General features: G+C 35.8%; 1 protein-coding gene across 1 annotated transcript in view; it reads right to left on the reverse strand.

The window, feature by feature from the left end:
• COL17A1 (collagen type XVII alpha 1 chain) overlaps positions 1 to 26,532 on the reverse strand; it is a 65,271-nt gene that overhangs the window by 32,193 nt on the left and 6,546 nt on the right. Inside the window, exons 6-24 of the mRNA XM_070944983.1 lie at positions 26,134 to 26,169; positions 24,462 to 24,509; positions 23,855 to 23,998; positions 21,882 to 22,037; positions 20,425 to 20,496; positions 19,773 to 19,844; positions 18,133 to 18,210; positions 16,091 to 16,255; positions 14,021 to 14,107; positions 12,706 to 12,750; positions 11,698 to 11,847; positions 11,085 to 11,264; positions 9,822 to 9,851; positions 8,823 to 8,849; positions 8,173 to 8,199; positions 7,337 to 7,390; positions 7,065 to 7,169; positions 4,980 to 5,042; positions 3,654 to 3,707 (exon numbers count right to left, since the gene is read on the reverse strand). Of these exons, the coding sequence (XP_070801084.1) occupies positions 3,654 to 3,707; positions 4,980 to 5,042; positions 7,065 to 7,169; positions 7,337 to 7,390; positions 8,173 to 8,199; positions 8,823 to 8,849; positions 9,822 to 9,851; positions 11,085 to 11,264; positions 11,698 to 11,847; positions 12,706 to 12,750; positions 14,021 to 14,107; positions 16,091 to 16,255; positions 18,133 to 18,210; positions 19,773 to 19,844; positions 20,425 to 20,496; positions 21,882 to 22,037; positions 23,855 to 23,998; positions 24,462 to 24,509; positions 26,134 to 26,169 (1,593 nt within the window). The remainder of the gene's footprint in view (positions 1 to 3,653; positions 3,708 to 4,979; positions 5,043 to 7,064; positions 7,170 to 7,336; positions 7,391 to 8,172; positions 8,200 to 8,822; positions 8,850 to 9,821; positions 9,852 to 11,084; positions 11,265 to 11,697; positions 11,848 to 12,705; positions 12,751 to 14,020; positions 14,108 to 16,090; positions 16,256 to 18,132; positions 18,211 to 19,772; positions 19,845 to 20,424; positions 20,497 to 21,881; positions 22,038 to 23,854; positions 23,999 to 24,461; positions 24,510 to 26,133; positions 26,170 to 26,532) is intronic.

Consider the following 26,532-nt stretch of genomic DNA (forward strand, 5'->3'; position numbering starts at 1 on the left):
TCTGTTAATGAAGAAAATGTACAATGTACAAATGTACAACAGAGGATTGAAAGAGAAGTTTTAAGGATCCAATACAATTTTACAGAATATGCAATTAGACTGAGAGGTTTGCAGGAAAATGACAGAGATGATTTAAGGAAGATATCTTCTGAAATTCTGGCTGGGATTTTAAAGGTTCAACCTGATGAAGTGTTTTGCAGAATTGACAGAATTTATAGAATAAACTCCTGGTTGGCAAAACAAAGGCAATTGCCTAGAGATGTGGTGATTTATTTTACAGACAAAGAAATTAGAAATAATATTGTCCAGAATTCTTATGATTCTGCTTTGCAATTTCGTGGAAGAAAGATTTGGATTTTTAAGGAACTCCCGCCCAAGATGTTAATGGAGAGGAAGAAATTTGGTTTTCTAGTGAATGAGTTAAAAAAAAGGAATATTCTATTTAGGTGGGACGTCCCAGTTGGTTTAATATTGAGATACCAAGGAGTAAGATATCAACTGAATACTGTCGAAAAAGCGGAAGAATTTTATCAAAAAATTTTAAAAATAAATTTAACATCTTTAGGCATAACACAGGACAAGCAAAAGGAGTTGGAAATAAAGGGAAAACATCAAATTACAGAGGCTGTGGTAGATAAACTGTCTTTGGACTCCTTGGATACCCCAGCTGGATTGTCTATAAATTTGAGAGCAGTGTCATCTGATTCTAATGTGATGAACTATCAACTTACAGACAAGTGTGCAAATCAATTAGTTGATATACAAGTGATGGAAAAGACATATGAGATAATAAAACAAAACCAACAAGATCAATTTACAAAGCAGAATGACAACCGAACAGCTGATACACAACTTGTAGGAAGGAAATCTGGATGGAAATGCAACCCGCAAAAGAAAAAGAAAAGAAACAGATCTCGTAGAAATAGTAGTTTCTAAACTAAGCAACAGTGAAGCCAGGGATTTAAAAAAAAAAAAAATGAATATGTGAAAAGATATTGGAGGCGAATTATCGTTTAATACTATCTTGAGGAAAGTGGCAGATCTCTGCAATGCTGTGATTTTGGGATGTGGAAAGAGCCTTACACTGTTGGATTTGAACTATCTATTTTGGATTTCTTTTACCGATAAATATATTATATCTATTTCGAGTTACAAGGCAAGAGAGCCATGCTGGGGCATGCAGAAGATCTGGCTGTTACCCACTAAGATGATGGGGATTTATAATCCTGATGAAAACCACAATTACAACTATATGGAATATAATTATAATGTCACTCGGGTGGTTGTTTTTACTTTTATATATACATGAGGATATTCATTATTGATGGGGGCAGAAGATGACTGAAGATTTTGAATAAACTGTTGCACCAGGATGCTATGTTACCCTATTATGGATGATGGATTTAACAATCTAGTGGAAAGACATCAAAGAAGATACTAAATGAATTATAAATTTAAAGTTATTGTCTTTTCTTTTTTTATAAAATGGAATGTATATATAGACATATGTATATTTTAGCAGAGTGGGCAGTGGATTATATTTAGAATTGTAGTGCATGGTAATCTTGCAGGAAACTGGGTTGAAATAGGTTAGTTTAGTGATTGATTAGTTTAAGAAAAAGGATTTTTAAGTCATATATTTCGGGGAGTGGAAGAATTGGATAGAACTGAATAAATGTTAAATTTGGAGAAGGCTGCTTTGAAATGTTAAATTAATATATATAAAAGTAAAGGTTATGTTGTTGTAATAATAATAATATTTTATAAGTTTGGGGGAGGAGAAAAAGGGTAGATTGTGAAAAGCGGAGAAAAGCGGAGTTATAAGAATACTATGCTAAGGGTCAGCATTTTGAGGAGTGAGTAAGGGCATGGTAAAATATTATGTAATTAATTATGAATTAGTTTATTGTTGTGAAGAAGAAGTCACAGGGGGGGATGGGTGGTGAGGGGGGGTTAGGGAAGAAGGGAGGAAAAGGGGGAAAAACTTGTATTTGAAAAACTTTTTCAATAAAAAAAAAAAAATTCAAACACTTGCATGCATTTATGACGGTTGCAGTGTCCTGGGATCATGTGACTTTTTGCAATCTTCTGACAACCAAAGTCAATGGGGAACCTAGATTCACTTAACCACCATGTTACTAAATTAATAATTGTAGTGATTCACTTAAAAACTATGGCAAGAAAGGTTGTAAAATGGAGCAAAACCCACTTAATCTTGCTTAGCAATGGAAAGATTGGGCTCAATTGTGGTCATAAGTCAAGGACTAACTGTAGTCTAAACATTATTATATTAGTAATAAAATATTTTGGATGTACAGAATCCTTAGAATATACAAAATATGTTCATTACACAATTTAGTAAAGATTAGACTATGTCTAAGATATACACTAGAAGGAATTGATATGCCCAAATTACCCAAACTGCAGTGGAGAGAGATATGTTAGAGCTTTTCAATTTGTCTCTTGCTTTTTCTTAATACTTTTATTCCAAGTAATAATTATAAGGACTATTGTGTATATTTAAACATTTTTTGCTTTTGTGTTTTCTTGCTTGCTTGTTTCCATATGCCTCTGCCTTTTGTAATGTGCATTTTATACTCTAAATCTATAATATGAAAAACCTTTTTTTACTGATATAATCCATTTTGGAACTAAAGAGCAGAATAATGCACACAGACATACACACAGATTTACATACACACATCCATATATAGCAGCGAATAAACAGCATTGAATTTGGAACACAATGTTAGGCATTATCTTTTTTAAAATTGCTCCATGCATGTATATAGTAGAACTCAAATTCTTAAAGAAAAGTTATTTTCATCTATTGAAATCCTTATATTCTTAATTTCATTGTTTTTAATATTGAGTTATCACATCAATGCCCAATGCCTCCTTCAGATGAGGTTTCAACAAAAGAAAGGCATGTATGTTCTGATCAGGGGTGAAATGTAAAATTTGTTACTACCGGTTTTGTGGGCATGGCTTGGTGGGGGAGGGGTAATGTGACTGGGTGGGCGCGGCCAACTTTTTTTTTTTTTTAACTTTTCAAAGCATTTTTTCTGCAAATGCAAAAAAAGCCTCTGCCAATCAGGAACACAGCTGGGATCGTCAGAGCCTTTTCAAAGCATTTTTTTAACCACCTCTTCCACTGAAGAGGTTGCAGAAAAAAATGCTTTAAAAGTCTCTGAGATCCCAGCTGAGCTGCGCGATCATCAGTGGCTTTTTTTTTTACTTTTAAAAGCATTTTTTCGGCAAAGAAGTTGTAGAAAAAATGCTTTTAAAAGTAAAAAAAAACAAAAAAGCCTCTGATGATCGTGAGGCTCAACTGGGCATGGGGGGGGGGGGGCGCAGGGTTTTTTGCTACCAGTTGTCCGAACCATCTGCTGCCATCGCTACCGGATCGGGCGATCTGGTCTGAACCAGGAGCATTTCACCCCTGGTTCTGATGTCATTATACAAATGATGCAAATTAACACTGTATATCATTTATGTCCAAACTGACACCATTTACATCATTTTCCTGATGACAACATAATGATATCTTTGTGGCTTCCTCTTCATGCCAAGTTCAATACTATGCTATACATGGTAGTATATGTTTTTGGATCCCACTCCTCAAGCACAGAAGTATGGTTTGTGAGTTGTACCTTTAGAACCGGGGATACCTGCTTCACCTCTAAATCCTTGAATTCCTGGAGGACCTAAAGAAAGAGCAGGAATAATTAGGAAGGTTAAGCAAGAGATAACTGAGAACATTTTTGACGACCAGGAAATAAGTAACATGGAGCTTTCAATTTAATTTTATTATGTTATGTTTGTACAGACTTAATTACTTGTAAGCAAACTAGATGATGCCTGGTTGTAATATCTTGATTTGGTGCATTTTATAATATGCAATACTTGGTGCTTTCCTAATGGCGTACATTTCTTAGCTGCCCCCAAAGCATGGCATCAAGAAGGCAGCAATATGTTCAGGCTGAAAAGATATATTTTACCAGGAATGCTCTGGGTTATTGTATTTAACGTGGAAAAAAATCAATGGAGAAGAAACTTAGGTTGACATTAGATGTACTGGGAATAAAATGTTGTGCCTGGTAGTGATAGTGGTAGTATTCAAATTAATATTCTGCTCCAGGACTCTCTGTCCTAAAAAGGCACTATATCAAATAGGCTGAGAATATCCAATTACAATCCTCTATGATATCTTAACAGGAAGAGGCTCAGCATACCTGGATCTGATAATATACTGGATGGGAAATTTAAACTGAGTCTTAGTCTTGACAAGGTAGAGAAGTTGTGGGTAGGTAGTTCTGAGGTACAGGAACTGGGGAATCTGTTCTAAACGGAATAGCATTCCCTCAGGTGAGACAGGAATGTAGTTTGGGATGTTAAATACAGTATTAGTACACACACACACACACACACACACACACACACACACACACACACACCCTGCTGCCTGGTTTATCATAATGTGGTCTATGTAGGGCTATCCTTATAACCAATCCAGAAACAGCAGGTAATGCAAAACACAGCAGCCAGATTTCTGAATGGGACATCTGATTATACACAAACTGTCCTTATTCTGAAGCAACTGCATTGGTTATCAAGTAGCTCCCAGCCTACTTCCAAGATCCAATAAGCTCTGGTCCTAATTTCAGGCACTATAATTTCAAAGGTTCATATTTCTAGGAAGGCGGAGCTATTCCTCCTTTGGTAGCCTTTTGGTCAAGGAAAGAAAAAGGAAAAAAATGTATCATAAAACAAAAAAATGGACACAAAAGAAAAAAGTAGGCTAGAAAGAGCGAAAGGGTCAGTATGATCCACTTTTGATTCTGGCACAAAGTTCTAATTATTGCTAACATGCAACATTCAACATGTCGAAGTGGAAGGAATGTGGTCTTTGAAGGAAACATTTCCTAATTCTTACCTTTTTTATTTTTACTAGTTTTTTGCATCAGATTTACACTTACCTTTGGGACCTATAGAACCTGGGACACCTGGCGGACCTTGGACACCTGGTTCCCCAGCAGAACCTGCATAATAAATGCATTAAGTCACTTGGTGAAGTTTGCTTTCTTTGAATCCCATAATATGAAAATCCACGATTGTTGTTTATAGCAATAATACATTGTTCATATATATGGCAGTACTGGGAAGATGCTTCTCTTCTCCATTCCCTAAAAAGAATATTGTTTTCTTTCAGGAATGTTTATAGGGCACAGTTATAACAAACACGCAGAGGGAGCCTCTTAAAAGTAGTCAGTTACAGGAACCCAAGACACAGAAATAGCTTCTAGGTGTTCTTTTTCAATTCTATCTTACAGTTCCTTAATTCTCAATGCCAAGTGCAGGGACACATTTGAAAGTAACAAGAGCACTGTAGACAGAAAAGGCATTGTTTGCCTGTTACAAAACAAAGTACCAGATGGCTTTCTTTTATTGTATCACATTACTCATTAGCAATAACGAAGGGTTGGTTGGTATCCCATTTACTTAGTATCTGACTAGAATACAGTTTTCATTTCCAGCCCTGCTTGCATTTCTAATTAATGAATGTATAAAGAACAATAGGCAATATAATATTGAAAAAACCCTCAGTCTCATCTTTTTTGGCCGAGAGATTCAGCCCTTGTGATTTTTAGATCACTTTGACAGATGACACGGTTTTTGTAGCCTTTGTGGTAAAAACAATGACTCTAGCTTTTTATTTTGTTTTGGTGAGTGCTAAAATTAAGGGTGGATCATTGTCATATGCGCCAAAGAAGTGAATTGGGATCATAGTCCTTATTTATTTATTTATTTATTTATTTATTTATTTATTTATTTATTTATTTATTTATTTGTTCGATTTATATGCCGCCCTTCTCCGGAGACTCAGGGCGGCTTACAATGCATTAAGCAATAGCCTTCATACTTTTGTATATACCTGCTTAGTAGGGCTTTCGGCCCCACCTAAGCGGTGTTCTTTTTTATACAAAGTCATCTTATTGCCCCCACAATCTGGGTCCTCATTTTACCTACCTCGAAAGTATGGAAGGCTGAGTCAACCTTGAGCCTAGTGAGATTTGAACTTGCAGTAATTGCAGGCAGCTGGCATCTAAGTACTACTTTAACAGCATTTAGTCCACTGCGCCTCCTTGAAAACCAATCTAGAATTTCTATGAATATAAGTAAGAGTCGGCAAGCAGTTGCCCAAAAGTAATTTGGCTGCAATGAATCATCTTTCACGGCACACATAGATATGCAGTAGGTGTCTAAGAAAGCCTGAAGCCATAGGTTCAAAAATCTCAGACTTTTGCCAATATCCAAGATAACTGGGAATCCCACTGCCTTATCATTTATCTCCTCACCTCATTTCCAAGTGATGCAAGTTTTTAATGTTTGTAATGCAGAGGGAGGAATCTATTTTTTTGATCAAGTGCTGTTAGTCATTTAAATCTCCTCTTATGATTTCTCTCTCTGAACCTGTCCACCAGAAGTAGAGGGGCATTCCTGGTAAACTTAAATGATCGGCACCTGCAGTGCTTGCTACTTGCTTGCTACAGAGAGCCATGGTGGCAGTTCGATCATCACCGGCTCAAGGTTGATTCAGCCTTCCATCCTTCCATCCTTCCAAGGTCAGTAAAATGAGGACCCAGATTGGTGGGATCAATATGCTGACTTTGTAAACCGCTTAGAGAGGGCTGTAAAGCACTGTGAAGCTGTATAAGTGCTATTATTATATATTTCCCTTAAGATAAAGGGAAAGCATGGAAAAAATGAGTGGAGGCACAGCTGCCCACGCAAAGGAAGGGCTTCACTAATGAATAGCAAAATAGTATTGCTGGGGCTTTGGAACTATACTTGAGCCTCTTCAAGAAGAAGGATTAAATATTTCTCAAAATCTTCTGCAATGCAGACAGCTATCTCAACAGGCATCATGGATGGCTAGAGTGAAAGTATTTCTGAAGACAGAATGCATGAAAGTCACAGATATAATATGTTCACAATCTTGAAAACCCTTCCAAATAATACTTTCTAGGTTATTTGTGGAAGGAGGAAAAAAAAAATCTTACCTTTGTCACCTTTCTCTCCAAATCCAGGTGGACCAGGCTCCCCACGGAGGCCTGGAGGCCCATCTCGTCCTCTTGGCCCTATGGGGCCTTCTAGGCCAGTTTCACCTGTAAAGAATCAATTACCGATATTTAGAATATAGGTCCATCACAGTCTATGTTTTACCCAATACTTCTTCTCCTGGATTATAATTGTTATTACAGAGAATTACATATATTGTAATGACAAAATGGTGCCCCATATAAGATCCAAAATAAATAAATCTTTTGCTTACCCATGCTGCCTTTTAGTCCCCTTGGTCCATCTGGTCCAGGGTGACCTATTAAGCCTGGAATACGTGTTAGAAAGAAAATGCATGTTCACAAAATGATCTGTGTCATTATTTATGCTCAGCTACAAGGAATCATAAGAAAAAAAACTTAAATTACTTATATCTAATTTAAGTTAATTTTAAATTAAAATTTAATTCAAACTTTACTTTAAAATTTTGATTTTTGCCACAAGAATCAAATGAATCACAAAATAATCCTTTGAATGACTCTGTCATTAGCTTTACAATAATTTATAAATCATTGTAATTGATGTTGGACTAAAACACTAATTTCTTACAACGCACAACTATTCCTAACATTGGCACTGCTATTTTAAGACAATCACAACTTTCTATATTTCATTTCTGACCTTTGAAATCCATATTCTCTATAGAAATTTTAAAAGAACACTTTAAAGTAACATTTTAAAATAGATTGCATTAATTTCAGTGCAGGAAAAGGCACTGTTCCAATCTGGTAATTTGCTGTTGCATGTGGATTCCAGAAGTTATGAAAGCTTGATTTCAGGATGTATGACGTGGAAATAAAAAGTGTCCTGTAAGATCAAAATGTGACTTTTTAGTAATTTAGTAAATGTCACTTTTTTATATAGAGGGAACTCAGGGATAACTGATCAGTTAGCTACTTTTCTCTTTAAATCAAGTATGAAGTATTGAATTCTTGGGTAATGTGAATGTACATAGGAACACCACTGACACTGACATTCACAGTACTTACTGGTGCGGCTCAAGAAGATGGGCTACAGGGAATTAAGCTACTGTTACCAGGTTCCACCTACCTGGTGCACCAGGAAGTCCTGGATCTCCTGTAGAAACAAAGAAACAAAAAGTGATGAATAAGTAACATAATTTGCCTACCGCAATTTTCTCGTCTTTCAAGTTCCACATTATGTCAATAACACTTGCCTAGTGCAGAAGGCAAAGGAGATTTGAATGCTTTCACACACAATAGAAATGATAAACTTGGATTAACTCTGTGACTGCACTATTGAACAGATATGTAGTTTCAAGGCTGTCAACAAATCAAAATCCCTTTTGTACTATGGAAAGCAGATAGAATAATGCTTTTCCTGGAAGGTTCCTGCTTAGCCGTCTTGACTTCTTTAAAAAATGTAAATGTCTTTTTCATCTAGATTTTTCAAAGGACAGCATTAAACTCTTCATATAAAATCAGCACTGTTTGACATGACAGGCACAATGCTCAACTTTTCTTTTTTACCAACTATTATTTACTATCCATTGTTGAATAAGCCAGGTTTTAGATTACTGATTTTTAAGAATATGTGGACAAATATATTTTCCTAATCTAGCAATTCCTGATAGCCATTGACGGTCAACTGTGGATACATATAAATACATATGTACCTAATGAAAAGCTATGTCTACATCGCTTTCACAGGGCAAAGCTACTGGAAAATTTTGAACTTACCTTTTGGACCTTGGATCCCAATATCCCCTAGGGAAGAATATGGAAGAAAAGCATAAATATTGTAGAGGGATTATATCAGGGGTGAAATCTAAAATTTGTTACTACTGGTTCTGTGGCTTGTGGGGGGGTGTAATGTGACTGGGTGGGCGTGCCCAACTTTTTTTTTTTGTACTTTTAAAAGCGTTTTTTCTACAACCTTAAGAGGTTGCAGGAAAAAAAATGCTTTTAGAAGCCTCTGACGATCAGGCAACTCAGTTGGGATCGCCAGAGGTTTTTAAAGGCATTTTTTTTCCTACAACCTCTTCAGCCAAAGAGGTTGTAGAAAAAATGCTTTTAAAAGCCTCTGACGATACCAGCTGAGCCGCGCGATCATCAGAGGCTTTTTTTTTACTTTTAAAAGCATTTTTTCAGCTGAAGAAGTTGTAGAAAAAATGCTTTTAAAAGTAAAAAAAACAGCCTCTGGTGATCGCGTGGCTCAGCTGGGCGAGGGGGGGGGAGTGCAGGGATTTTTGCTACTGGTTCTCTGAACCACCCACCGCCATCGCTACCGGATCAGGTGATCCGGTCCGAACTGGGAGCATTTTACCCCTGGATTATATCCAGACTTTCCTTATTTTGTCTACCTTTCTCTAATTCCTACTATACTTAGAATATGTTCGAGAAGCTGATGAAAGGAAGAAATATCATTGGCTAATTGATATAATTAGCCTTAGGTGGTTTATTTTTCAAGACATTACTCCATATATTTCATAGAAAAAAACACAAATTTTAAATAAAGTGCATGCCCAAACTAGAAATTCAAATGTGTCTGACTATTAGTGCTTCCTCGCTTTCTAGTGCGATCTCCAAAGTATGTATCTTCCTATAGAATCATGCTAATTTTTTTAATGCTACAGACAGAACTAAAAGCCCCCTTTCAATCATATACTGTATAGAATACAAATGAACAATAGAGGATATTCTTATTCAAATATTGAAAAAAATCTAGCAAATTGCTACCTTTTGGTCCTGGTTCTCCTCGGAACTGTCCTATGTGGGAATATGGAATGACAGTCAGATGCTTGTACAAAAGATGCAAAACTCTTTCTGGTTTATTACTGATATGACAAGATAAATGAATGGAACACGTCGTGTGGCTTAGAAAGTATGTTATATAAAATCTGCTTAGAAGGTATTACTAGCCTTCTAACATTGTGTATTACTCACTTAGTAAGGCACTATCCAGCATGATTTTCTCCAAAATGTTTAAGAAAACATTCTTAAAATGGCATAAACTAATCTGGCACCTTGAAAGGAAGCATGTTACAGAAATAGAAGATGTAAGTCCTTTCAACTACATCTCCAATTACCTGTGTTAAACTAGGACAGACTAATCAACACTAGTGCTTGGCAGCTGACAAGTGATCTGGTTGATGAACCCATTAAAAAAGACCCTGCTGACCTTTTACAAAGGACTGGAGACCTAGATGTACTCTAGTACACAGGGTTAGGAAGTTAAATGACCCATGAAATAAGATGCTGTTGTGTTGTTTATTGTTTGTTCTTAACCATTGTTTTGTTGATATTGTTTTTTGAATTGGTTTTTAATGTGTTAATCACCCAGAGATGTATCTGTGAAATGTACATTCATATAAATTGATTTAATTTAAAAAAGTGGCTGTGGAATCTGGATTCTGTTCCTTTTCATACTGAAAGAGGCTTGAAGGCCAGAAGATATCAAGAACTGGATGGATAGAAATAGTCATACATGAAACCAGCCAAACCAATTAGAGCCAAAGGGCTACCTGCTCCATTAGTATCAACATTGCCTGCCTATGCAGCATTTGGAGGTGGGACAAGATGGGAAACCTTTACAGTGGAGTACCTAAAACCATCCTCAGATTGCCTTGGCTATGGACGGGGAGTGGCATGTGGACATGGCCTTTGCAAACAGTGGATCATTCTTTTGGCAGGCTACGGAGGTTGTGTGGAATTGGAATTGGAAGGACTAAACAAAAGCAATGGATTTGTACAGCAAAGATATGGTACCTCTAAATATTATAAGGTCCCAGATATCAGAGCTACTTTCAAAGTGATACAAAATTGTAATATAACAGTGTCCTTAGGAAGACAGGCCTCAAAACTTATGTAATCGAAATTGATGCAGTCATTCTCATCATATAATTCTTAGAAAAGATAACTAACAGCTGAAGAATTCAATACATTTTCTGGCAAATACATCATTTCATGTCCTAATCAATTTGATTTTTGTATGTTTCTCACCTTGTTTCATCTCCACACTTATTAAAGCTCTCAGATAATTCCGCAGTTCATGTTCATTCATATTGCTAAGTGTGCCTCCCTGGCTGACTAACTTTTCTGAGTAAGTGCCAATTCCTTGTCGGTACTCAATTGGTGATTCAAGGCTTTCCACTCGGGATTTCAACTTCCGTACTTCCTCCGCTGAAATTTTAAAGTAGAATAAAGAATTAAGTTGTCCTTATATCTTGCAGTTTCATGCGTACTTTTCAAGAAGTAATTATTGCACAGAAAATAACTGTGACTTGAAAGAAAATTCAAGGCAGTTCTTTTAGTGAGCCTCTTTCAAAAATGGAAACAATTGTTTTTGTTCAAAATCTGATTCACACATTACACAAAATTATGATGAGTTTGCTTTACTCTGGTTTTGTATTAGCATGCTGTATAAATGCAGCCACTGTTGTATACAGTAGAATCATGGATCTTAACTTAATATTATATGTAACCCAGGCCATTATAGGATGTTAAATATCGTTAAAATAAACTGACTTAATATTATACACCCTTATTTTCTAGGACCGATCATTTGAAGAGATCTTGAACTTTTTGCTTGTCCCATTCAATGATAATATCTTACCCAAAGCAATAAGCCCAAAAAGGAGACCAAGAAGGAGCAGCCAGGCCAGCAGCAATCCAAGGAGCCACATCCACCAGTTGCAACATGAGCTACAGGGGCACCAGGCTGGACAACCCCCAGCCCCTCCACATCCATTATCACCTCTGCCTTCTATAGAGAAGGATAATAAAAAAAACAAGTTAGTCCCTGGAAAGAGAGATTGCAAAAGCCAATGGTTGGGGGGAAGGGGGAAAAGTCAAGATATCTTTGAGTCTTATTCAGAATCTAAACTCAATACTACAATAATTAGCATTAAATAAGTATTCATAGTTAAAGAACCTGCACTGAGAACCAATATTCAGTTTTTGAGAAATATTAGGCTTTAATTAATACAAACAGCAAATACACACACACATACACACACAAATATATGCAAATATATATACTGCGATACACCATACATAGGACTATATTATTGACTTTAGTTTCTAAAAACTCTTTAAAGAAATCTTTGTAATTTGTAGCATGAAGTAACATTCCATTATTGATGCAGCTATGGCACATAGATATACACTCAAAGGTGGGGTTTTTTTTTTTCTTTTAAGTTTAACAGCAGTACAGTTATGAGACATCTGGATATTTTGAGCTTCAGATATAGACATCAAAATGACCTGTTGTGTCACAGCTGTTCAACACAACCAGGTCCAATCAGAAAATCTCCCCGGAAGATTAAGATTGTACAATTACAATCCCTCAAAGACTAGAATATTCCTAGAAGTCATTTATTTTATTATTTATTTGACACAGAATAACGTAAAGGTGCTTTGGATTTTCTAAATCCTGCATATGTGGTGTAAAGGTTCACATAAAAAAATATGTTAGCATTTGTCTGTAGAAAAAAATACCCCCAACAGTGAATAGCCTCCAATTTTAAATAAATATTTTTCCATAAAAATATATGAATCTATTATTAACCGTCAATTATTTCTGCACTATATCAATCAAGAACTAATGAATATGGACGTTTACCTGCAACAGCTGTTTTGTCTTTTGTGGAAACAGATTTAAGGCCACCTGTAACAAGAAAAAGAAAGTAAGGGTAATACTCTTCCTGCACAGAGCTGTATTATTTGTTATAAACAGAGTTTAATCCACAGTAGTAGTTGTCAATCCAAATAAGAACGTTGTGAGACAATTCTACAGTGTGGCTTCGGTGGTCAGAGAACAGGGACATGACTTTGCAGAATTACTGCAAACCATACTGTAATTATAAATTAAGGTTTGTTTTCCAAAACTCTTAAAAAGGGGAGTAAAAATACTGCACAGGTAGGAAATGAATTTCATTCAATATTTTGGGAAGGGGATGATTCACTCTGAAGTATTTTTCTCACCTAAAAAGGAGAAACATTTGCTATATCCTAATAGTTTCATATGCATTATATTTTTCTGCCTGATATTCAGGACAATAGATGAGTGAATGCAGATGGGCCTCTTTTACTATATCAAACAAAGTTGGCCAGGAATTCTTGGTGCATATCTGATGATGGTCATGTGCACTTCTGGTGAATTGTATGGGCAAATGCTCACCAGCTTGACCTTTCCCTGTTGATGATCCATAGCTTTTCCAAGGATGTTTCAGTGATCTCTTTGAAGTTTTTATTTATTTATTTATTTAGACTTCTATACCATTTCATAGTGCTTTACAGCCCTCTCTAAGCAGTTTACAAAGTTAGTATATAGCATATTGCATATTAGCATATTGCATTAGCATTAGCATATTGCCCCCAACAATCTGGGTCCTCATTTTACCCACCTTGGAAGGATGGAAGGCTGAGTCAACCTTGAGCCGGTGAGATTTGATCTGCTGATCTGCTGAACTAGCAGTCAGCTGAAGTAGCTGCAGTACTGCATTCTAACCACTGCGCCACCTCGGCTCAATAAAGTTGCTCAGCTACTTTATTGTTCTCTTTCCCTTTTTTTATTATCTTCAACTTTGTCAAGAATAATTGTTTTTTCTAATTCATCATCCATTTGCATCACATGACTGAAGTATACTAGTTTTTGTGTTCTGATTTCCTTCCTTCAAGGAAATAGTTGGGTTTTTTATCAGCTAGTATTAATTGTTTATAGTTCATGTTAACCCTAGCAAATATCTTCAAATTCATAATTCCATGGTGTCTATTTTGCTTCTCACTCTTTCTCTTTGTCTAACTTTCACAGCTTTGTCACTAGCATAACCATTGTCTTAATTAGCCTGATCATTATTATCATACAATGTTTGTGTGAGCTGTATTTTTATTCTTCTCTTAATTAGTCAAATCAAGACAGAGAATCAATGACGTACCATTTGTTTCTGATTTCAGATAGGAATCTCCAGCATAAGAAGAGATAGCCTGTTTGTCTTTTTGTAAGGTGTCTTCTGCATAATAACCTGTGGTGGGCCCAAATAAATCATATTTAGAGTAAATACGAAATGGCTTAATACCAGTTTATCTCCAAATTAAAAAAAACAAAGAAAATCTCCTCTAAGTCTTATTGATTTTGTAGCCAAGAATTTTTAGAATGTTTGTGGAGGATGAGAGCCTTAAATTTTGTGTAAGTGTACAGTATTTGTTAAACCCTTTCTAAATCTTGATGTACTCCCCAAATTAAGCTAATATTTTTACTTAAGGATCAAATCTCGTTCCTACATAACCTATTCAACACTAAACCTCCTTGTAAAAAGGATATAAAAAATTGAGCCCTGTGGGATATCATGAACCTTGTCCAGCAGGATAGAAGGTTATAGTCTAATTCACAGGTTGAAAAAGATATCCATCCCTGGATTGGAATATGGTGTGAATTGAAGTCTTAATGAGTTCATTTCATTGATATCTCTGTGATATTGAAATATTAATCCAGTATTGATTAAACAAAGAAAAGGAGTGGTGCGGTGGTCTAGAGATGGAGCTCTCGCCTCACAATCAGGAGGCTGTGAATTTAATCCTAGGTAGAGGCAGATATTCCTCTCTCTGGGCACAATGAGAATGTATCTGCTGAACAAACCTCCGCATTGGTGACAGGAAGGGCATCCGGCCAGTAAACACTCTGCTAGCCCAGACTCCACCCCGCAAGGGATTATGGGGTCATTAAAAGAAGATGATGAACAAGGTCATCAATTCTTATGATTTTAGGGAGTAAATGTGGTATGCTGGGGCCAGTCTAAACAGTCATGAGGTAGCAACTACAGAACTGAATGCAGTTGCTGTCTATTATATAAGCTTTATATAAGCATAGTTGTTAAAGTGGTACAGTAATATGAGAGATCAGCATGAAGGTTTATTTCCACAAATACTTCAGTATACAATAACCCAGATTTTTAAAAAATTCATTGGAGCTTTCAGCCCATGAGAAACTAGTCACAGTGAAGTTCAGGCTCAAGAGATTAAATTTCCTGTGAGTTGTTTGGGATTGTGCTCCACTTCCTCCCTTTCTCCAGTCATATCCCAGCCAGTATCCTTTCACAAACATTCAAGACAGTCTGTCTGGAAGATTGCCATTTCCTTGCTCATTCATCCGCCTAAGTAAGTTTGATGTTTCTTCTCCTCTATGAATATTTTTTGCTCATTGGCCAGAAAAAGGCAACTGCCAGTCAAAATCATCTCAGTTGAACAACATAAAACCTAGTCAAATTTCTTTTTTCTCTTTAAATCTATTAAACTACTATATAGGTATACTATACCTATACCTATATAGTATACCTATACACTATATAGGTATACCAAAAGGGGGCTTGATGGCTCAGCAGTTAAAGACGCTGAGCTTGTCAGCTGGAAAGCCAATTGCCTGGGTTCAAGTCCCAAGTGCCGTGTGATGGGGTGAGCTCCCATTACTTACCCCAGCTCCTGTCTACCTAGCAGTTCGAAAGCATGCAAATGAGAGTAGATAAAGAGGTACCACTTCGGTGGAAAGATAACAGAAGTGTCTTTTGTCAGGCACAACTGGCAGAGAAAACCTTACCTTTATTGGTATACCTTTATCGGGATACCAAAACTAGTGTTTGCTTTTATATTTTTATAATTATACTTTGCATCTTACTACCTTTCTCTCTGTCTTCTTGTTGTTATCCTTTAAATGAACATTTATTTTTAATTGACATGCATTTCTTTATAGCATTACAAGATTATGTTCTCCAACATGTAGAGATATTTCAGAAACACTGACTGGAAAAAGAATGATTGCTATTGTTTGTGATTCAGTGTATCACACAAAAACAGAAAATATTTACTTCATATGGGAAGGAATTGTTCCATTTTCCCTGCCATTTTCAGATGATATAAAACAAGGTTAGATGGAAACAGATCCCAATAAGTAGTGTACCTTCTGAACTGATATCAAATCAATATGTGGCCCCAAGAATGGGAAGAAAACTGACCTCCACTGAGCCCAGTGCCTGATGCACTAAAAACTTTTCCGCTGTCCTTGGACATGATCAACAGTTCCATCTCTTTCTTGGGAGTTACATTATCTTTTTCTATGAGCAGAAATTTGCAGTCTTTGCGTAGGATGTCATCACTCTGAGAGTTTGTGGGCGCGGCAACTGAGTGTCAGAAAAGGCAGGAGAAAACAATCATATATATATATATATATTGGATATTGAATTATCCTACTTTGGTGACACTGCTTTCAAAGACTGATTGATAATTATGTGCCATCAATTTGGTGTTGACTCTTAGTGACCACATAGATTTTCTGCAGAATATTAAAGATTATTCTTCACTTTTTAATTATTAATTTAAAATATCCACTTGGATGTAGACTATAATAATTAGGTGTTAGTCTGGGTCTAGTAATATCTTAGTTTTACTGCAGGTAACACGTAGCTCACTTTTTTGTGATCTTTGCATGGCAAGTAGGAAACACACCAAAACTATAATTTATAACCCAAGTAAGCTTCATAAACTAAAAATCCCACAAAATATTTCTCATTGCCCATTATAGACTTGCCATTACGCAGTATGCTATCAATCAAAGAAAATTTGCTGTAAAATAATGTAACTTTTTCAATGTTTTGCTTTTATTTCCTTTTTCTAAAGGCAGCAGCTTCCTCTAGTGGACATCTCATTTATAGTGTCTCCTGTAAGTTTATTTTGTTGATAACATAAGCTTTGCTGGGTCAGACCAAACTCTGAGAGAATGCTGAATCTTCAAGACTAAAAAGTTTTGGTCAACTAATCCTCCAGTCCCATTTTAAAGCCATCCAATTGAATGCCTGTCCCCATCTCTTGTAGAGTGAATTCCCTATGTTAAATATGTGAATTTCTCCACTAAGTAGGTGATCTCAAATAGAGGTAGGGCTAATATAGCACTGTGATTTGTTGTAATGATAGCACTAAGTTCTCAAATCACATCAAGAAAAAAAAACATGGTTTATAAATTTCTGTGGCTGGATATACTCAAATTATAAATCAAATTGAAATATTGCCCGTTATTTTAAGATTTAACATTTAATGTATGTTAAACCTATATAAAGCACAGATAGTTTACGAAATGTGCAGTGCTATCAGAAGATACGTTTTCAAGTAGGTATTACATCTGGGCTTTTCTAGATGTTACATTAGCCAAACCATATCAAGTCCTCTCCCCAAGATAACTGTTTAAGAGGAATTGGAACCTTCCTAAGGGAAAAAAGCTACTATGATGCTGTTGCTTTACTATGAAGGTTGCAAAATTTGTTAATTTCACATACTGGTTTGTACCTACAACAATACAGCGAAGCAGAACCTAAATACATTCCTTACACTTTCTTCTATGCTCCCTTTCTACAGATCAAACACAGGCCATTCCTAATTTTGAGCAAAAGCCTCCCTTTCCCACCATGCCTTGTTGGCCATAGCAGCAAAACTAACCCAGCCCTATTTCATACTTGGATGAAGCCTTGTCTGAAACAGCAACTTTTCTAACATCAGTAAATCTGAAGATTTACACGTACACGTGAAAAAAATGTTTTTAAAATAGATATACATTTGATTAAAACATACAAGTACCAGCACAGCAGAGGAAAATTGAAAATCCATCCGGGGAAAGTCTATGGGTATTCTTAATCATCCATGTCCCAAAGGTGCTTTTCCAAAAGTTAACTGGACTTTCTTGGGTTTCTTTTTCTTTGAAAAAGTTTATCTTCTCATCCAAGAAGCCTCTTCAGTTTTCAGTTTAGAACTGAAAAAACTTCTTAGATGAGAAGCAAACAGCAAAATAAACCAAGAAAGTCCAGTTGCCTTTTTGGCAAAGTACCTTTGGGACATCCAAGAAAAGGAGACTGGCAGGGTGCTGCTTTGCTGGATAGCAGGCAGGGCAGTAAGGCAGAAGCACAAATCCTTTTCCCCATCATGTACTCCACAGATAGCACAGAAACGGATGTTGTTCAGTTCTGCAGAGTCTCCTTTGCTGTTCCATGTGAAAAGGAAGAAGACTCACCAGTTGTAGATGATGTGGACACACCTGTACTAGTCACACCAGAGCTTTGCACTGCATTTTTCTTTGTTCCATATGCTGCTGAAAAAGAAAAAGAGTGACGGATAAAGACACAATTCTAGATTTCCAGAAGCCCAAGGAAAAGATCTAACTATGTATGTATTTCCCCAACTTTTGGGACACTAAAATCATAGAAGGGAACAGCATCATTTAAAAAGTTGAAGTAGTGATTATTAATGAATATGAATAGTTAACTCTATTCAGCGAAAAGAACATGGTGTTTTGTGCCACCTTAAAGAGTTAAAGTGCTAACAAGTATTATTTAAGATCTTTGGTATCTTAAAAATTAAAACTTTCAGTACGGCAAAAATACATTTTCAGAGGTATAAAATGTTACATTAAGTTACAGTACCTATATTGCACAATCATAACATTATGTACCATTCACTGTACCTGTACATAGCAAACCGGAGAGAAGTGAAACACAGAAATTACAAACAAATTATTATTATGCTTGTAACTTTTCTCCTGACTTTAGTGCTTATAATATCAATTTCCACTTCTCACCAGCTTTGATCTCAATGGCCATCTCAGATCAAAGGAACCTGACATTTATCCACTAAATTATAGATTTAGATCTATATTGTCGAAATAGACAAAGACTTCTTGTCCTAAAACTGTTCTCGGTTTACTCAACTGTGAGAATGGCTTGTCTTATTACCAATAAACCATTGAGGACCATTTTGAATATGTTTACATTTCATTGCTATTTTTTCTTTAATCTTATGCACCTACAGGGTCCTGGAAAATAAGAATGATATGCCATACATTTAATGGAATGAGCTTTAATTCTTAGTGCATGCCATTGTCAAATATGTTCTTTTTTAATGGGCCACAGGAGTCTTTGTCACGAGGGCCTTCACAACAAACTGAGAAGATGTCAAAATTACAACAAAATGATGACATGTAGGGTGATATTACCTCATTCTTGTAGCAAGAAGCATCCTAACATTTATGTCAAGCAATCAACAATGATACTTACAATATATTATGGTAGGTTGATATAACATAAATGTTTGGGTCTGGGATGTGTATGCTTTTATTGCTGCAGGGCTGGGGTAGGGGCTCTTAAGTGATTTAATATTTATGATGTACCCACATCTCTTTTGTTTACCACTGAAAATTCAGTGTGGGGATTGAAATGATGGTTTAACACTGAATTTCAATGCTGTGGTCTGTAGAGGTTTTGAAGGCCACAAATGTAGCCTATTTATCCACTATGTTTGAAGGTTTCATACAGAGGATTGCCCCAGTCAAAACTAAAATATTTAATCTATTGTACATTAATTCACAGAATAAGTTATCTATCTCTGATCTACATCCCCATACACAACTATTCTTTATCCAGTTATAAGTGATTTACTGAGATAAAAAATGATTTAGGACCTCACTGAGATTAGTAGATATGCAAGTTGGCAAAACAATAGATTTATTTGAGATACATTATGGAGATCTACATGAGTTACAATATTTTGAAATAAGCAAAAGGAAATAATTTTTCAATATTCTTTCATCATTTCTAAGACAAATGATTCTTAGCAAAAGGGCTTTGAATTCCAGATATTTTCACCAAGTGTTGTTACCTGTGGAAGCTGTGGTTGTGGTACTTGTGACCCCAAATGTGTTTGGAGCCAGATTGTTTTGAACACCATATACTGCAAAGAAAATATTTGAGGATCAGATAAAAGCATATTTAAAATTTATATATAGCCATAGTGAGTAACTTTTTGTATGGATGGTCTTAAATTAATCATCTACAAATAATGGAATTATAGGTGGTTAACAGACCTGTTTACATACATTGTCTTTTTTCCTCTCATGCTGGAACCAACTTTTATCATAAGGAGATATCCTGGCAATTATCTTTGAAATTCCAAGATTAAAGATGGAAAGAAATTGCTTTCTTAGTGCCATGCCAATATTTCTGGCAGTGATAATTTATACAATCATTGGAGTAAGATTAACGGAGAAGATATATTAGTTGTTTAACAGTTGATCTTTGTTTTTGTTTATATTTTTATTATGGCTTTTTTATAGGTTATTAAATTTTTAAATATATATACCAAATATGAGCATCTGCATTTACTAAAATATTGATTTAAAGTAAAGTAGGGAAATTTTTTCTGGATATGCCTTCTCTCTTCTGCCATTAACACAGAACATATGATTACAGATTAATAACAGATACTCGAATGCTTCCTTTTCCTGAAACAGGGAAGAATGGAGAAAACAAACCTGTGGAAGAATTGCTAAGGCCACCATTCAGAGTGGATGAAGTTGGGGCCAAGTTGTTTGGAACTCCAAACACTGCAAGAAAAAGTAACAGAAATAAATAGTGTTGAAAATGTAGACATGAGCCCACCACAACCCAAAGTTCTGGAACTGGCGGTTGAATAACTACAAGAAAAAATGGCTGTGTCACGCCTCAGATGTTTGACCCAGTCATTTTTTTTTTCTTGTAGCTATTCAACCACCAGTACTGAAACTTTGGTTTGTGGTGGACTCATGTCTACATTTTCAACCCTCAGATGTATTGGGTCTCAGTTTAAAAAGTCACAGCTCCTAAAGAAAGCATGGGAAACATTTGATAAGAAGATTCTCATCAGGTCCATTTTTCCCATGTACAGTTCCTTTTTTATTAAATGACAACCCTTTTTACACACATCTCCAGTCAGCCTTCCTTACTTTCCAAAGTCCTGACAGCTCTATTTTGATCAAAATAGTGAGCAACTAATAAATCAAAGCTTTCAAACAGCATCCATAAAATTCAAGATAGGCTCTCATTATACCATTCTGATAGTTTATTTAATTGAAGGGACTTGGAAGACACCCACTCTGCTGATTCTTATCAGATGGGAAGAAATTATTAGAGACAGCTGATCAAGTAAAAACTGGCCCTGTACTATGAAAGACTTTACAGGTGATAACCAGCATCTTTCATTTCACCCAAAAGTCAACTGGTAACTTGTGCAGCTTGTTGAATAATGGTGTCACATTGCAACTCATGCCACCACATTCTGGACAAGCTTTAGTTTTTGAGTCGCCTTCAAAGCAGCCCCATGTGGGCATATTGCAGTAGTCCATTTGTTAGTTGATTGGGGTATAAATTAACATCAAGAGGGCCTCCTACTGGATAGTAGAACAGTTAAATGCATGAATCAATATGTTATGGTGATTCTCAGTCATCCAGGTCATGGTTGTTCAAAAAGTACTTTTTCAAAAGGCAACTGGACTTTGTTTCTCCTTGAAGATGTTTCACTTCTCATCCAAGGAGCTTCTTCAATTCTGACTGCAGAAGTCAGAACTTCAGTCAAAACCGAAGAAGCTTCTTGGATAAGAAGCAAATCATCTTCAAGAAAAAACAGTTGCCTTTTGAAAAAGCACCTTTGAGTATGAATCAATATAAAATCCCTTTCGGCCACAGCTGCTCTCTGTTCCTTGAGCAGGAGTTGTGAAGATTCCAGATTGCACACCAGTCTTGAGTAGAGATGTACAATCCCATCCTAGTTTAGTAATGAAAGGTCACCAGGATAATGGGGGAAAATATCCACAGCCACTTGGTCTTGCTAAGATTGAGCTTCAGTCTGTTTCTCCTCATCCAGACCCACAAAATTTCTAAATACTAGGACCAGGCATGAATGGCATCATTTGGTAGCCCAGCATTGTAGAGACTTCAATAAATGAGTGCATACCTGATCCAGTAGAATGGGCTGCAGTGTTGATCAAAGATGAACTTTGGGTCATGTTGTTATGGTAGCCACCAAGAGATGACCCTGCAGGCAGGGTGGAGGACCACATGTATGATGGGAGGGCAGCATTCAAGATTGTTGTGTCGTAAGTCCCTGACACTGGAGGAAAATCAAAGACCATTATCCCAAATTGGATTTTAATATTATATATAATATAATATAATATATAATGAGGGTTTTTTTTATGTTCCTTTCATTTAAACCAGATAAGACAACTTGTAAAATTCTGGTATCTGAATTTTGTAAATATTCTAGTCTCATGGAAATAAAGTTGAGTTTTGATGAACAAGGAAAAAGACTATTTATCCTTTTGAACTTTGCTATTGGAAAAAACAGGTGTGACATAGAAAAAAAATCAATCCAGAGATGCTCACTCAAGACACACATAACCAGGCTCATATTATCATATTTTGGACTCATTATGTGTCCTTGCTGGAGAAATCAATAATGCTTGGAAAAGTGGAAGAGAAAAAGAAGATGACCAGAAGCAAGGTGGATGAAATAAATAAAAAAGGCAGATTTTCCTTATTTCTAATATGCAACATTTTGCCAAAATTGAATCATAACTTCTAAAATGTGAAAAATCAAAATAGTTATACATGGTGTTCTTGCTTAAAACATAAAAATATACTTTGCAAAATACAAAATACAAAATATTTTTATATTTTGTATTTTGACTTGTCTATTTTGTCCATTTTGAGGAGCGGGATTGTCCTACCTACCTATGTACTTACCTACCTACCTACCTATATACCTACCTACCTACCTATCTATCTAATGTTAATAAAAACACAATGTCGATACCTTATTGCTAACAACCCAGCTTTGCAATATTTGCTGGGAAGCAAGAATCTGGCATTTTGAGATAAGTTTGCATTACTGTGCATAATTTTCTAGTGCCTATATGCAGAACTAGTCTGGGTTCTGAAGATGAGGGTCTGGCTGCCATTCAAAAACATTTAGTTTAACCTTTTCCTCAGAAGTCCAGGCAAGGAAGTAAAATCTCTATGTGAGGAATTTTAATCATTACAGCTTAATTTGAGGCAGGTTGCTATATGTTTCATCTTCTTGCAAGCATTTTCTTCACTCATCAGACACCACTGGGATATGGGTTAGGGTTTCCCTTCATCTACGAACAGAACGGGCTTGTTCCACCATTTGGCAAAGAGAAACAGTTATTTCAGGTACTGATGCTGAGAATCAATAGTAAGATGTTAAGCAGCATGGCTTTATGTACTTGTAAAATAACTTACTACCCTCAGGTTTTAGGGAAGGATTCTTTATATTTAAGTTACTATACTAGTTAGCTTCTGAACAAAAAATGTGAGTAGATACCATTATGTCATTTGCTTCACTAGTAGAATGCCTTGATAGTGAAGACTTTTTTTGTAATAAATAAATAAATAATTTCTTCTGGCTTGTAAATGAGATATAGGTAGGGGTATGCTGAGCCTAAAGACTAAAGAGGAAGGGGGCATAATAGCAATCTTCCAATACTTAAAGAATAGCCACAAAAAGAGACTATAGATTTAATCTGCATAGCTCCCAAGGGCAGAACAAGAACCAAAGAGTGGGAGCTTTACAGAGGAAGATCCAATCTTGAAATAAGAAAAAAAAGAGAGAGAGAGAGAGAGAAAGAAAAAAATTCCTGATGGTGAGAATTATTAAGCAGCTGGAAAGCTTTTTAGAAACATGGATGCTCCATCACTGCAGGTTTTTAAGCAAAATTTAGGTAGCCAAGAGGGGATAGAACTAGAAGGCTTCCAAGGTCCCTTCCCATATTATCATTCTATTATTCCTCAATGATCTAAAGAATATTTGTAGAATCTTCCTTATTGTTTTAATAGAAACCTGTAGCTTCCCCAGCAATTCAAGCTTTTCAATGGGCCTTAGTTCATTAAATTCAGCACAAGTACCTGATTGGGAGCTTTCTGTCACCATTTTGGTTTCAACAACAGCTTTCTTTGGAATAGGGAGTGTGCCTGAATGGGAACGTGTAGGGCTAGCACTTGCTGATCGACTTCCCCGTAAGAGTCGCTTGACATCATCCAGTTCTGTCCCTAAAGGAGAAAAAAAAGATACTAGGAATATATACTGCATCTGAAAGTACAATGAATTGCTTAATCAAATCAATGAATCACCATAGTAAGTGAGAGGTTTTATATTTTGATCACTAGATGGATCTGAAACAAATGATAGAGGTTTTAATGGATGCCTGAATTTGAACATTAAGTGAGAAGGAACTTGAGTCTGTGTTAACTGCCTTTTTCAATACTAGTATTCTTTTCTTATCATGATCATGCTATCGATAATTCAGTAGCCACTATAATTATTCTTGCTATCTATTTCTAGTCCCCATTTCTGGGCAACTGGTTACTCTGATGATTAAAAGTATTATATAACATACTGGGCGGGGAATTGTAGTTGAAGAAAAAGATTATTGATGACAATTATGAATTGTTTATCAAAGATGCAACTACCTTTGTTCAAATTAGGAACATAGACAACAGCTATAGCACTTACACCTGGTTGATGGAGAAGCACTCTGCAACCGCACTCGGATTTCACTCTCTGTGCAAGACAAAGGGAAACAAAAGGCTCATTTTAAAGTAGGAGATGTTATCTGATATCCTAAAGCTGCAGTGCTTAGTGTTGAATTTTAAGATATTCCACAAAGCTACAGATGAACATGATCTAATAGTTCATTATATTTAGTTCTATTTGATTTCTTCCTTTTCAATTTCTTCCTGCTACTTGTCTATTACTTGAAATTGTGGGTTCCCATTCTGATAAGGATTCAAAAGTCAGTTTTATCAATGTCCATCTTTCAGTTCTTTTATTGGTGAACAGATCTGTCAGTTCAGAGAAAAGAAGTAAAAAAGAAAACAAAGAGCACTCTGTTTTTAGGTATATTGTGGGATGCATTGATTAGATATTGGGAAATAGTTCAGTTGCTGAAATTCCTGTATCACCAGTGATTTTTCCTTTCTCTATCTTCTGAAAGAGTTGCTAGAAAAATTGTGTTTGGAATTACTTTCAGTTTTAGACAAAGGCCAAGAGTCTGATGATACTATTGAAGTGTGGGACCACATGACTATGTGGTAATATTGTATAATTATTTAAAGGCCATTGAACTTAAAGCATCATAAGCGAAGTATATTTAGGCAAAGTAATCAAAAGCAAAAAGCAATGCTGAGATAATAAACACTGTACAGTCAAACTAGAGAGGAAAAACTGAATATTCACTGATAAATTTCCTATGGATAAGCAAACCCGGTCATTTCAGTTTATTTCAATGTTCTTTTTTTCTTTTCTTATACAGTAAGTGTTATTAAATTTTTTTAAAAAGATAAAAATAAAAAACTAATATAGAACCAAGTAAATAAGTAAGAAAAAGAAGGATAAAAGACAAAAGTGCAAAAAAAGATAAATAGAAAATAGAAAGAAAAGCAAATACAAATATAATTACAAAAACATCTATGGTTGCAAAAAAGGCTTTCTTCTTTCTATTATTTAATTTTTTTCTAATAATCAAAACTACAAGACATATGTGGTTGTGTGTGTGTATATATGAGAGAGAGAGAGAGAAAGAAAGAAACTATATATATAATAACTATACACACACACACACAGTTTCATGTAAAAACTTTATAAGAGACTTCTGGTCAAACAGAAGCCTCTTTAGTGTAGATGTTGTCTTTTCTTTAATCAAGAATTAATCAGTTGAGCTACCTCATCTTCACTATATTGTGGGTAATGTTGAACCTTTCTGCTTTTGAGCATATGATAATCATGCTACAGTTGTCATATATAAAAACAAATTCCATAACTTTTTTTAGTTGTCTGCAATCCCAAAATAAAAGCCTCTGGTTTCAATTGTACATTAGTTTTTAAAATATTCTGAATTACTGTTTGTATCTATATCCAAACTTTTTTAGCTTTTTTACACAGCCATATATGTCAAAATGTCCCTTCATATTGTTCATATTTCCAGCATAAATTCAAAATATATTTATAAATTCTAGACAATTTCTCTTTGACAAATACCAACAGTTTCTTTGAATTTTTTTGAACAGCAACTTGCATTTCCAAATATCAATCCAAATTTCAAATGGAATAAATATTAAAGGATAGTTTGGGACAAGGAAAAGGTTTGTGTCCCAGCGTATCATTTTATATACATAGGAGATCTTACCTCGGGTTTGGCTTCGTCCCCTAGTAGCAGAAGAACCTATAAAAGAAAAAAAATCATACTTTGAAATTTGATTTGCGAAAAAAAGAGAGAGTAATTCTCTAAAACTTCATGGCTTAGGCCCGGGGTACTTGCAGGACCATCTCCAGCCACTCTCCCACTGTCCTGTGCGCTCTCACAGAGTCAGCCTCCTCAGGGTGCCATCGGCCAAACAATGTCGGCTGACAGCCCCCAGGAGGAGAGCCTTCTCTGTGGGACCCCCAACCCTCTGGAATGGATTGTCCACCGAGCTCAGGACAGACCCCGACCTTCTTTCCTTCTGTCGCGAGCTGAAGATGTGGCGCTTCCGTCAACTCAACTGATCTGTTTGGGGGTACACTGTCATAATTTTAAACTTAAAAT

The sequence above is a fragment of the Pituophis catenifer genome, unplaced genomic scaffold, assembly GCF_029215685.1.
Source record: "Pituophis catenifer annectens isolate HBS135680 unplaced genomic scaffold, rPitCat1.0.hap2 SCAF_6, whole genome shotgun sequence".
In the NCBI taxonomy this organism is placed as follows: domain Eukaryota; kingdom Metazoa; phylum Chordata; class Lepidosauria; order Squamata; family Colubridae; genus Pituophis; species Pituophis catenifer.